Here is an 11,903-nt window from a genome sequence, read left to right on the forward strand (position 1 = left end):
TAAATTATGATTTGTACATTGATAAATCTATAATTTGATTAATTTTAGATTATTATGTCTTATACATGATGTTTGAATATATTTTTAAAATTTGTTCCAATTCATTTCGTGTTATATATTATGTTAATTATAATTTACTATATAATATAAAAATAAAACTAGAATTTTAATTAGAGAAACAATTTTGAAAGTAAGTTATACAAATTTTTAATTAATTTATTTGTTTAATACGATAAAAGATCAAACTCAGATAAATAACAAAATAATCTATTTTTTTTATTTATTTAGAAAATTGGAATTTTAATTTTATAATTGATCTTTACGTGTACAGTACGTTCTTCATGCTAGTAATATAAAACTAAACCTTTTCAAGAAAACTAGCACCACGACAATGCCAAAGCCTCGCTGATAATCAAGCTACCACACGGTATATCTGATTCATGATGCGCTTCAGTGACCGTTTAACGCCTACATTTCGTCGTGGATTCAGTTTTCTTCGTCGTGGATTCTGTGGAACACTGAGCCAATCTTTCTGAAGCCCTTGTTAACGCCTAGATTTATCGATGTGATTTTATTAGTTTCCAGACATTGGTTGGATGCATCAGCCCCCTGGACTCAACAAACTTCCGTGTTGAATTATGACCATCACCCAGAGCTTGCTTACCAGTTACCACAGGGATGAATCCGAATTCAATTACTTGGTTTTCTAGTGTTGTCCATGGTCTCACATACATCGTCGACTTTCGGGGATATGTTGGATGATCTTGACAAGGAGCCTTTCTTAGTGAAATTAAACTCTTCGTTCAAAAGTTTTAGATCATACGAATATTCTGCACGCTGGTTTAATGAAACAATTTAACGTTTATAAAGATAGAACTACGAAACTACATAAAAAACTATGCTAAATAGTAAAAACTGTGAAGGTAGGGACGTATTTTATGAGGATAAATTTGGTTGGATTTTGTCCATGTAATGCCCACATCTATAACCTTATATGAATAAGCGTATAATGAGGAAAAGCTTACGAACCAGATCGATAGCCTTTCTGATCAGACACATAACCTCATGTTCAACAATATAGGACCAGTTAAGCCTTATTTGAGCAAGCTTACCGGACTAACAAGTTGACTCTGGCTCGGTCCAAGATCTTGCACGCAATATTATAGATGCAAAACACGCACACACATAAATAAGAGTGATTTGCTTATTCCATTTAAGATTTTCATAGGGAATTTGTAGATATGTTTTAAAAAATTTCAAGTCCTGTTTCAAAGATTCAAATGGAACAGGTGGGATCATCCCCAGAAAAGCAGGATTGCATATAAACGGGCTAGCGTCAGAAGGATAAATTGTACCTTTTTGTTGCACTCAGAAACAGTCACTGCGAGACACAATCTTCCACTGTTAATGTTCTTTAACGGCAACCACATCTCATGCCTCTGGCCATCCCGGATTTCATCGATGCTCACACAACAATCTCTGCACTATTTACCTTATTAATTCATTATAAATTGAGAAAATAACAAGTTAGTTTCTCAATATTTCTTAGAAAATACAGTTTTGAAAAACTAGCCTTTGATAAAATATGTCAAATATGTATTTAGTTCTCTAAAATAAAGACGTATATCAGTAACAAGCATAAACTTCCTGACAAGATTTTGTTAAAACTACATTTTCTGGATATAGTCAGATCGGGATTTGGAAACGCAAGGAAAAGAACTAGCTCCAAGACCCAAGTTCTAGAAGACATCTAAAAAACAAACTACCGATAAATAGTGAAAACGTCCAAACAAGGTGAACATAATAAAGTATCAATGACAAAAAAGCGGTGAACACATCCCATTGTGTCATTACCCCATAATGTCATTGTAGAAGAAATCCTTGTCTACAACTTGTATAATGAGGATGTTAGGTGATTCCCATGTGCAAATAGGGATCTTGAATTCCTCATGCCATTTTGGAGCCAAAGTTTTCTTCTGAGTCTTGGTCCGAAATCTGTAGGGTCCTAATCGTCCCTTCACGAATGGGTCGGCTAAACCTGAAATCAACTCTAGTTACAATAAAGAAAATCTTGTGAACATAATTGTTAACGAAATGGTTGAATTGACCATTCATGTTTGCTGGTTTCATTTCGGCAGCTTCAAGAATTTCTACAGTAGCATGCGCGATGGGCTCCTTTGCATCAACGAAGAACCAGTTCTCTGATATGGGGGCAATAAGAAAAAGTGATAAAATAACCATTGAACAATAAAACCATCGCCAAATTTTATGGTCTCATTACTCACACAGCTGAAAATAGAAGAACGCCCATAAACTCACTCTATCTGCACAGCTCACCCTTAGGAACAACTGAGACTAACAGCATAACTCTACCTTTTTTGGCTCCAAGATACAAAATAACACAATACTTGTACAAATGAAACTCAACTTCGTGGGACAAAGATTAGAAATCATGAAGTAAGAGTCAAGATACCTGGTAGGGGTGAACAAAACTTTTTGACGTCAACCACCAACATATTAGGCTATAAAAGTAAGAGAACATTATAAGTTGGTACATGAAACATTCCAGCACCTTACAGATATCCTAAACGACATAAGAAAAGAAGTATCCATGCACCTAATTGGCAATAACATGAATGAAGGTTCAAGAATCATAAAGTAAATCATCTCACCTCCACTAGAGTTTGCTCAAAGACAAGGGCCATAAGATTATCCTAAGCCAATTAAAATTTATGTACAATAAGTCAGATGAATCTTCATAACAGGAAGAATTCAAAACTGAATTCTCTCTCTCTCTCTCTCTCTCTCTCTCTCTCTCTCTCTCTCTCTCTCTCTCTCTCTCTCTCTCTCTCTCTCTCTCTCTCTCTCTCTCTCTCTCTCTCTCTCTCTCTTTTACATTTTCTAAATGGCTTGGCATGAAGATGATTTTATGCACTTACTATCCATCCAGCTATCCCCGGAAATTTTGATACATCGAGGCCATGTGTGAATATAGGCTTGACAGTTATCTGAGAATATGGTGGCCCAGCAAAGCATAGACGCAAACGACCAATAAATGGCCAACAAGGCAGGAACTTAAGCCCAACTAACACCTGCCAGAAAAGAATGTTTACAACTATTCATATAATGTGAATTCAATGAGCAACATTTCATTTCCAAAGGTTTGAAATTGTGGGGTATGTTTAAAATAACACACAGTCCAATTAGATTACCAAAGCCAGTGCTGCAAGTTCTAAAAGCTTGCCAAAATTACTAGATTTGCCTAACAGAGTAACATTTTACTCACCTTTCCTTCAATATGCATGTCTAACAAATGTGATTTTGCCCACATCCCAAATCCCAGTAGTTTCCTCAGTTTCACACCGAGTATCGCGCTCATATCATCTGCACTAAGAAAATTTATTCCCAATTCTAAAACCTGCATTTGGTTGGCAGTAATATTCCTTTACTGGAGCAGCAGCAAAAGCAGAGTAAAGTTTAATACATGTTGATTGGTCGTTGATTCTAGTCCTTACCACTTACCAAGTCATCAGTACCATCGGATTGCTGAAGAACCCTTATTTTTGCGAATACTGGCGGGGAACTTCCCAAATAAAGATGCTGAATCTCAGCATCGTTCTGTGCGTAAAAAAATACTGTATTACCTATCAAAAAGCGAAAAATAGGCAGCAACATTGTAGTAGCCCCATCCGTCCATCCCATTGGCATTTGCCAATTCACAAACAAATAACATAAAAAAATGTCATCGAGGTTATATCAATTTGTCAACTCATACCACAGTCCAAGGTTTATATTTATGCAAGAACCAAGGAACCATAGGAAGTAGGATTTTCTGAGAAACTATCTCTTCCAAGCAAACAGGCCAAATCTTCTCTATAGCATGGTTCAACCATCTTACCGTTTCAGAATCTGAAAACACCTACAAAAAATGTGATCAATACAGATAAGAAAATATATTTACCCTGATTAACAAAATTCAATCCAACTACAATAAAAAGGGAATATGGAAAGGAATCAACCCAGTGAAGCATCTTCATAAATAATGAGTATTTCACATGTTAAATATTGAAAAAATATGCATACTTTCAACTCGATTGGCACCTTTTTTCTCATTTATGGAACTGACATGGCCCTCCCTAGCTCAAAATATATCAACAAAATATAATTGTATCCCTTGTTTTTAATTGGCTATCATACATCGAATCCTTTATCACCCTGATATCAAAATCTTGGTCCATCTGCCTCTTGCTATTTCATTTTTCTTCTTCCTATAAATAGAAACACTCAACTAAACAAAGACAAAATGGACACCGATTTCATAATCTTCTCTTAAACTAAACTACACAACACAATCAACTAAGTAAACACACACTGAATCATAATTTACCCTTTCTTGATCAGATTCTATTTTTGCCTCGAACTTCAGTTTCTTTCTCAATCTAATCACATATTCCTCATGAACCTGCAAAAGCATCCTGACCCATAAATCCTTTTCTTTTAAGGATGAAAAGGAACTTTGATCCAGAATGTACTAAGATCAGACACATACAAAAATCAAGAAGCTTACGAAATAGAGATAGACGAAGGATAGAAAATAAGCAACAGTGTGGCAGCAGTTGAATGAATTGAGAAGCCACAGTAAAAGCAGTATAATACAAGCGTGGTGGAGTAAAGTTGCATCTTTTACACTGACCACCATCTTCAAAGTTCAAAATATATACATACATCCATTCGCATGCATAAGAATCTTGTTGAGGCAGATCCCATGAACGGCATTGAGGCCCAAAATGAATTTATACAGTTTAATGGAATAAATGGAGGAGAACAACAGAGCCAAGATTTCCCCCTAATTCGCACAGATTCAGGCTGAAGTTGACTTTCAAATGGGTATATTTCTGCAATTTGTACATCCAACAAGTCTTCATTTTGTATTCCTTTTCCTAGTACGCTAAGTCTGGTTCTTTGAATATTACGTTTCCCGGTCAAATCCCCGTTATTACGTTTCGTACAGCAATATGCTGTGGAAAGAAATTTTGACAGAATAATATATTATTATATTTTTTTAAAAAAAATAAAATTATAAAATATATATATGTATGTTAGATTACATATATATATATATATACACACACACACTCCACCTATGCTTTTAGACTTTTACACTGTGTTTGGTTGGAGGATAAGGCGGGTTTATGAATTTTTAATCCACATTATCCCATATTTGGTACGACTTTTATTTAATCAAGTCAATTGTTATATTAATTGGGATAAAATAATCACTCATCGTCTCCTAAGATTATTTATTCTACTCTTAATTCATCATATTTTTCCAACTTTACCCTTCTCCTAAATCCAAACTCACCACCACTTCCGCCCACCGACCACCCACGCCTTCGACCGACCTCCGCCGCCTGCCGCCGACCACTGCCGGTCATCGCCGCCTCCACTGCCGACCTCCGACCGCCGGCCGTCGCCACCGCCGCTGCCAACCACCCCTCCTCCTGCTGGCCGGCCGACTGCCGGCGCTGCTGCATCCGACCACCTCATCCTCCTGACGACTGTCGGCCGCCCCAGCCGCTGCCGGTCGACCGCCTCACTGCCACAAAAGTGGAAAGGTAATTTTGTCAATGCATCAAAAAATTATTATTTATCTCATTTTTAATAATCATATCAAACATAATATTATTTTATCATTATCTATTTAATCATTTTTTTTATCATTTTTCTCTTAATCGTTTTATAATTGTAATCTCTAACAAACGTAGCCTTAGTACCTTCAATTCAATGCCAAAAAATTCATATTTTATTTAATTTTATCATATAAATATTAACGTAGAGATTTCATTATATATGTTCAAGATAATGTATTTTCTTGATCATAATATATCTTTATTAAATCTTAATATTTTCCAACATAATTATGATATTCTGGTCAATTTTCGAAAACGATGTACCATTATATATATTGTTTCTTGATCAAATGCAAAAACATTTTATTAAATCTTACTGAATTATTACTTTACAATATATAATACAATTTACCCTTGAGAAAATAATAACAATTAAATTTCACATATATATATATAAGAGAAAATTAAATTTTAATTTAATGTATAAAGAAATCAAACCAAGCATTAATTGCATTAAAAAGTTTGGCCCCTATACTCGACTTAAAAAAATTTAATGCCACGATGTTTCCTTCTTCAATCTTTTGACATTGTCGTAAGTATGCATCCAACGACTCTTTTGTTTTTAAATATGTGATCCATAATTTTTTATGAAGTGAATAAGGACATTACAATTTAAGCAAGAGTCATTTTTTTTTATTATTTTCCTTTAATTTGATGTCTTTTTTTGTTGTTGATAATTTCTATAATTTACCCGTCTCTCCATTATACTTTATACGTTTATAATTGTAGTTAGTGAGTTATTTTCTAATTATCTAATCGATTTAGTTTAACATATCTTAAGGACATTATCCTCGTTTTCAAGATTAAAAAAGTTATTTTATTAAATTTGGATATCCACTTTTTACTACACAATACATAAGCTAATAAAATCTAAATTTAATGAATGGGTAGGGTAGGGTAGTTGATGCACGTTTTTTTTTATGAAATTTAGGGTAGAATATTGTTTTAAGATATCATCTTAATGAATATGGCATATTAAATTATTTATTTATTTTTTATAATACAATATATTTTTTCCCAGCTTCTCACACACACGCTCTTTCACTCTTTCGACGGATAAGAAAGATGATGGTTGGTGGTGACAAATTGCTAACAAAATGTGAAATAATTGTGGCATACAATTTGGTTATATTGGGTGGGGATTGTGAGATATTAAGTGTTTTGTATACATTTGTATTTTCTCGTTATAACAAAGAATTGTGGTAGCTCCGTGGACCTAAATTATGTTAGGTGAATCACATAAATCTTTTAATTTTTGTTGATTATTTTATTTTGCAATTTTTTGGTTTTATATGACCGTCATGATCTTTATCGCTTTGGTATATTCCACAACAACTTGTATCAAAGTTTTGCTGTAAAATCTCTTAGAATTCTAAGTCTGCTATGTGGTTGCAGATTTTTCTGGTCTTCCACATCATAAAAGATTTTTTGAGATTTTTTTATTAATGATAAAGAAGCGATGGCCAGAGATGATAAATCGGATCCTGGAATAAACAAGTTCGACGAAACAGTTTTTTGTTCCGGTAGTTGCATATAAGAAATTATTTGTATAGCAAGATGTTGAATCTATCCCTACTAGAAAAAATAAAAATAAAAATAAAAAAATCAATCCTTACTAGAAAAGAAGCCAGAAAAGATGGAGGTAATGACTGAGAGTTCTTTGACCAGCAAGTGTTAGGTGTAATGTAATTGACCCTAATGAAGAATGTGACGCATAACGTGGTTGAGGTAAAAAACACTGATGAGATGATGTCCATTTTGTCGGACATGTACGAGAAGCCATCAACAAACAACCAAATGCATCTCATGAAAAAGTTGTTCAGCTTTAAAATGAGATAAGGTACTTTGGTAGCTAAACACACTGATGAATTCAACACGATTGTTTCTCAGTTAACATCGGTTTAAATGAATTTTGATGATGAGATCTGTGCACTTATTATTTTGACTTCTTAACCAAATAATTTGGAAACGATACATACAACGGTTAGCAACTCTGTGGGAAAAGGAAAACTACAATTTAATGATGTTAGAGATCAAATTCTTGCTGAAGAAGTTCACATGATGTATTCATGTGAAGGGAAATTATCGAGATCTGCTATAAATCTCGAGAACAGAGGTAGGGCAGGAGTGGAAAAAGAAGTTATAACCAACGCACAACCAAGTCAAGAGTAGTAAAAAGTGAAAACATGAAATTTTGCCTTGATTCATATTGTATTATAAAAAGGCCAAAGGCCAGCCCAGCTGAAGCACACGCTCGTTTTTCCATAGACTGATTCTGAAGAAATGCTGCTAGTCCAAAAGAGTAAAAGAGCGTTCCGATGAAGCTTCTCACACACACGCTCGTTTTTCCATAGACTGATTCTGAAGAAATGCTGATAGTCCAAAAGAGTAAAAGAGCGTTCCGATGCAGCTTCTCACACACACGCTCGTTTTTCCATGGAAAGGCCAAAGACCAGCCTAGCTGAAGCACCAACCGTCACCCAGCTGGAGCACCAACAGTCCTGCAAGCTATATGAAGAGTCAGGCAGCTGGAAGGTCATTCATAAAAATGAGCAAAAGCCAGGTGAACCTTGGTGGGAAATTTTGCCTTGATCGGTCCGACATTCGACGCACCCAGGTCGCGCTCGTACGCTTGCACACAAGTCAAGCCTTTTTCCACTGCAAATCGGGCCCATAATTTGCACCCCCATGTGCCGACGGGCGCGAGAGAGAGCCTCTTGACCAATCTTACTTACACCTCTACAAAGTGTAGATCAATATAAGCTCACCAATGCCCTGTTCTTTTTCCTATGTGGGACAAATCTCACTTACCATCCACTAACTTGTCCAATTTCTCATTCAAATAGACCAAGCCCAATTCACATAAGTCCAACAGTAGAATGGGCTACTCAAATCTTCGAAAAATGTTCGACCACTAGAATTATTTGAGCTTGAATCTGCATTTGATTTTCCCTTGCCATTAAAAAGAATCAGAGCTACGACCTAGTTATAGATGATCTGATACCATATTAGACACAAAAATGGAGGAAAATGGGATGTTCTTCATCACTGCACTGACTTTTTTTTTTTTTTTTGAAGGTAAACAGCTCCATTAAGATGATAAAGAAAGATCATGTTCTACAGCTTTCAACAACCAAGTAGGAAAACCACATGTTCCCCAATCTAAATTAGACAACAAAATCAAAGCCTTGTGGGCTAAAAGATGAGCTACTCCATTGGCAGATCTCTTCATATGGTGAATCGATAAGAAATTATGCTCATGAAGCATAGAATGAATCTCCAAAGCTAAGGCACCGACTGATCCCAATTCTTCTTCAGGTTTGGTTACTGCATTGACCGCCTGAAGAGAGTCTGAAAAGATACAAACATTAGCAAACTGTTGGGCCACACAGTAATCCATTCCAAATCTTAAAGCTTCTAATTCAGCACCCTTAATCGACCCCTGATTTCGTATCAATTTTGCCTTGGCTCCTAAAAGAAGCCCATGAGAGTCTCGAATAACAGCCCCAACACTGAATAGGTTATTTGCCTCATCCCAACCTGCATCCACATCAAGCCTCACCTGACCAACAGTCGGCCGTTTCCATAGAGTATCAGCAATAATCTGCTCTTGCAAAGGCAACACTTTGCATGATTCACTTGCCATTCGAAAAGCCCCCAACAAAGAAAAAGCCCATCCCACTTCTATATCAACTGGTAACAGCTTATCGGCATGCAGAAGCTTACATAAATCACTCCAGATAGCCCAAGACACAATGGCAAACACTTCAAACTCTTCCTTACCACAAGTTTTTAATATTAGTAAGCCACAATCAACAAAGGAACACTCCTTGAGTTTGCACAAATAAATCCAAAAACTTGTATTTTTCCAAATCTTTTTCACAAAAGAACAAAACAGAAGGCAATGGCTAGTCGAAGCATAGTTAAAATTGCATAAAGGACACCTACCATCAGTCGGTACATGGTGTGATTGCAAGTTCGCTGACGTAGGTAAGAAATTCCTAGACGCCTGCCACATAAATATCCGGATTTTAGGAGGTACATGAAGTTGCCAGATAACCTTCCACCAAGACTGCAAAGAATGCGACGATTGAGAAGGAGGGGGAGCAAAGCTGTTCGCTTCTAGTCTATATCCATCTCTGACTGAGTACTTCCCATTTGAACTGCCATGCCAATATCTGATATCAGTACAACCTCTCCTATTCAGAGGGATGTCTAGGATGGCTTCAGCTTCTGGCCTCGAAAAAATCTGGCGGATAATGGAATCATACCAGGACCCATTTGGTGAAATGAAGGAGGCCACTTTAAGATTACCATCTAACAAAGTATTATTTTTGCATCGAAAAGAAGGCAAACCCGGAATCCAAGGATCCAACTTTGCTGAAATTTTCTCACCTGTTCTCACTCTCCAACACAGACCTTTACTAATCAGCTCCCTGCCCCAAAGAAAAGACCTCCAAACAAAAGAAGGGTTAGAGCCCAATCCTGCATCCATAATGTCTGAATTTTTAAAGTATCTCGCTTTGAGGATTCTCGCCATTAAAGATTCAGGATTTTGAACCACTCTCCACACTTGCTTAGCCACAAGAGCTTTATTGAAAGCTACCATATTACGAAATCCCATCCCACCAAAGCACTTAGGCTTGCATAGATCATTCCAGTTCAACCAGTGCATACTTTTAGATTCTCTGTTATTGCCCCACCAGAATTTAGCACACATCCTTTCAATCTCATGACATAAAGAAGTTGGTAATTTAAAACACGACATAGCAAAGGAAGGAATTACTTGCAGAACCGATTTAATGAGAACCTCTCGACCACCCATAGAGAAAAATTTGTTGCTCCAGCCCTGAATTTTCTTACTAATCCGCTCACGAATGTAGGCAAATTGTAATCGTTTACTACGAAGTGAGAAAGTAGGTAGGCCCAAGTAAAATTCATGCCCCTTAACAACATCCACATCCAATACTCTCCTGATTTCCTCAATTGACAAAGCCGGAGTACTCGGACTGAACGTGAGGGCAGATTTATCGTAATTAATCAGTTGTCCCGACGCCGAAGCATAGCTATGTAAACAATTACGAACATTCTCACAGTCCTTCTTTGTCGCTTTAAAGAAAATAAGACTGTCATCAGCAAAGAACAAATGCGAGACACTCGGACAAGAAGCGGCAATCTTAACTCCATTAAATTTTCTAAGCTCTGCTGCCTTAGAAAGAATAGACGACAAACCTTGAGCACAAAGAACAAAGAGATAGGGTGAAAGCGGATCTCCTTGTCTTAACCCTCGACGCGGATGAATAACTCCATAAATCGACTGGTTTAGCTTGAATGAGTAAGAGACTGAAGTAACACACCTCATGATGAGATCCACCCACACCATCGCGAATCCCAACCGGAGCAAAATCGCCCTAAAAAAGTCCCACTCCACTCGGTCGTAAGCTTTACTCATATCAAGTTTAAGCGCAGCGAACCCAGATTTTGCTTTCTTATTATTTCTGATCCAATGCATACATTCAAAGCCAACAACCACATTATCTAAGATCAGCCGCCCAGGAACAAAGGCACTTTGATGTGGGTCTATAACATGAGCCAAAATCGAACGAAATCGATTTGTAATTGTTCGTGCAACAATTTTGTAACAAGTATTACAAAGACTAATAGGCCTGAAATCCTTCAATGACACAGGATCCTTGACTTTGGGGATAAGAGAAATAATGGTAGCATTCCAATCCGAGAGATCGCCCTGGTTATTAAGAATCGCAAGAACTGTCGAGGTGATATCAACTCCAATAACTGGCCATAATTTTTGATAAAATAAGGCTGTGAAACCATCAGGACCCGGTGCTTTAGATGGATGCATATCAAACACTGCCTTCCGAATTTCTTCCGCAGAAAATGGTGAGCAAAGAAAATCATTCATATGGTCCTCCACCACTGGATCAATACAATGCATCACTGTTTCAATGTCTCGCTGCTGAGGACTAGAAGAAGAGAATAGTGTATCAAAATACTCTGTAATGCTATCTGCCATGTCGTGATCATCCTCAACCCATTCGTCCTTGGAATTGAAAAATCCCTTTATGATATTAGTTTGTCGTCGAGTGGAGGCAAAGCTGTGGAAGAATTTTGTATTTCGATCTCCTTGGTTCAACCAGTTAACTCGGGCTCTCTGTTTCCAGTGGATTTCTTCTTGTTCCGATAATTTCTCAA

General features: G+C 36.8%; 1 protein-coding gene across 8 annotated transcripts; it reads right to left on the minus strand.

Moving 5' to 3' along the window:
* Positions 1 to 292: 292 nt before the first annotated feature.
* LOC140838529 (C2 domain-containing protein At1g53590-like) lies at positions 293 to 5,001 on the minus strand. Of its 8 annotated transcripts, none has more exons than XR_012119610.1 (12): positions 4,550 to 5,001; positions 4,388 to 4,462; positions 3,776 to 3,919; positions 3,523 to 3,618; positions 3,287 to 3,418; positions 2,940 to 3,092; positions 2,673 to 2,714; positions 2,474 to 2,522; positions 2,109 to 2,201; positions 1,855 to 2,038; positions 1,094 to 1,479; positions 293 to 776 (listed from the first exon to the last, which is right to left on the minus strand). XR_012119610.1 is itself a non-coding variant. In XM_073204902.1 (12 exons), exons 1-12 carry the CDS (start codon positions 4,697 to 4,699, stop codon positions 691 to 693), a joined length of 1,389 nt encoding a protein of 462 aa, XP_073061003.1. In that variant the 5' UTR covers positions 4,700 to 5,001; the 3' UTR covers positions 294 to 690. The 8 variants fall into 8 exon arrangements, 7 of the variants coding, with proteins under 7 accessions (XP_073061006.1, XP_073061003.1, XP_073061007.1 ...); XM_073204902.1 differs by having other exon boundaries at positions 294 to 837; positions 1,356 to 1,479; XM_073204903.1 differs by having other exon boundaries at positions 295 to 837; positions 1,356 to 1,479; positions 4,568 to 5,001.
* Between the last annotated feature and the right edge of the window lie 6,902 nt (positions 5,002 to 11,903).

The sequence above is a fragment of the Primulina eburnea genome, chromosome 8 (assembly GCF_022965805.1).
Source record: "Primulina eburnea isolate SZY01 chromosome 8, ASM2296580v1, whole genome shotgun sequence".
In the NCBI taxonomy this organism is placed as follows: Eukaryota; Viridiplantae; Streptophyta; class Magnoliopsida; order Lamiales; family Gesneriaceae; genus Primulina; species Primulina eburnea.

Coding starts and splice junctions, on each gene's coding strand:
- LOC140838529 (XM_073204902.1), bottom strand. CDS start 4,699: ATGGTGGTCAGTGTAAAAGATGCAACTTTACTCCACCACGCTTGTATT. Junction 3,093..3,286: donor ACATGCATATTGAAGGAAAG/GTGAGTAAAATG, acceptor CTTTTCTGGCAG/GTGTTAGTTGGGCTTAAGTT. Junction 2,202..2,473: donor GTTTTGTTCACCCCTACCAG/GTATCTTGACTC, acceptor CCCCCATATCAG/AGAACTGGTTCTTCGTTGAT.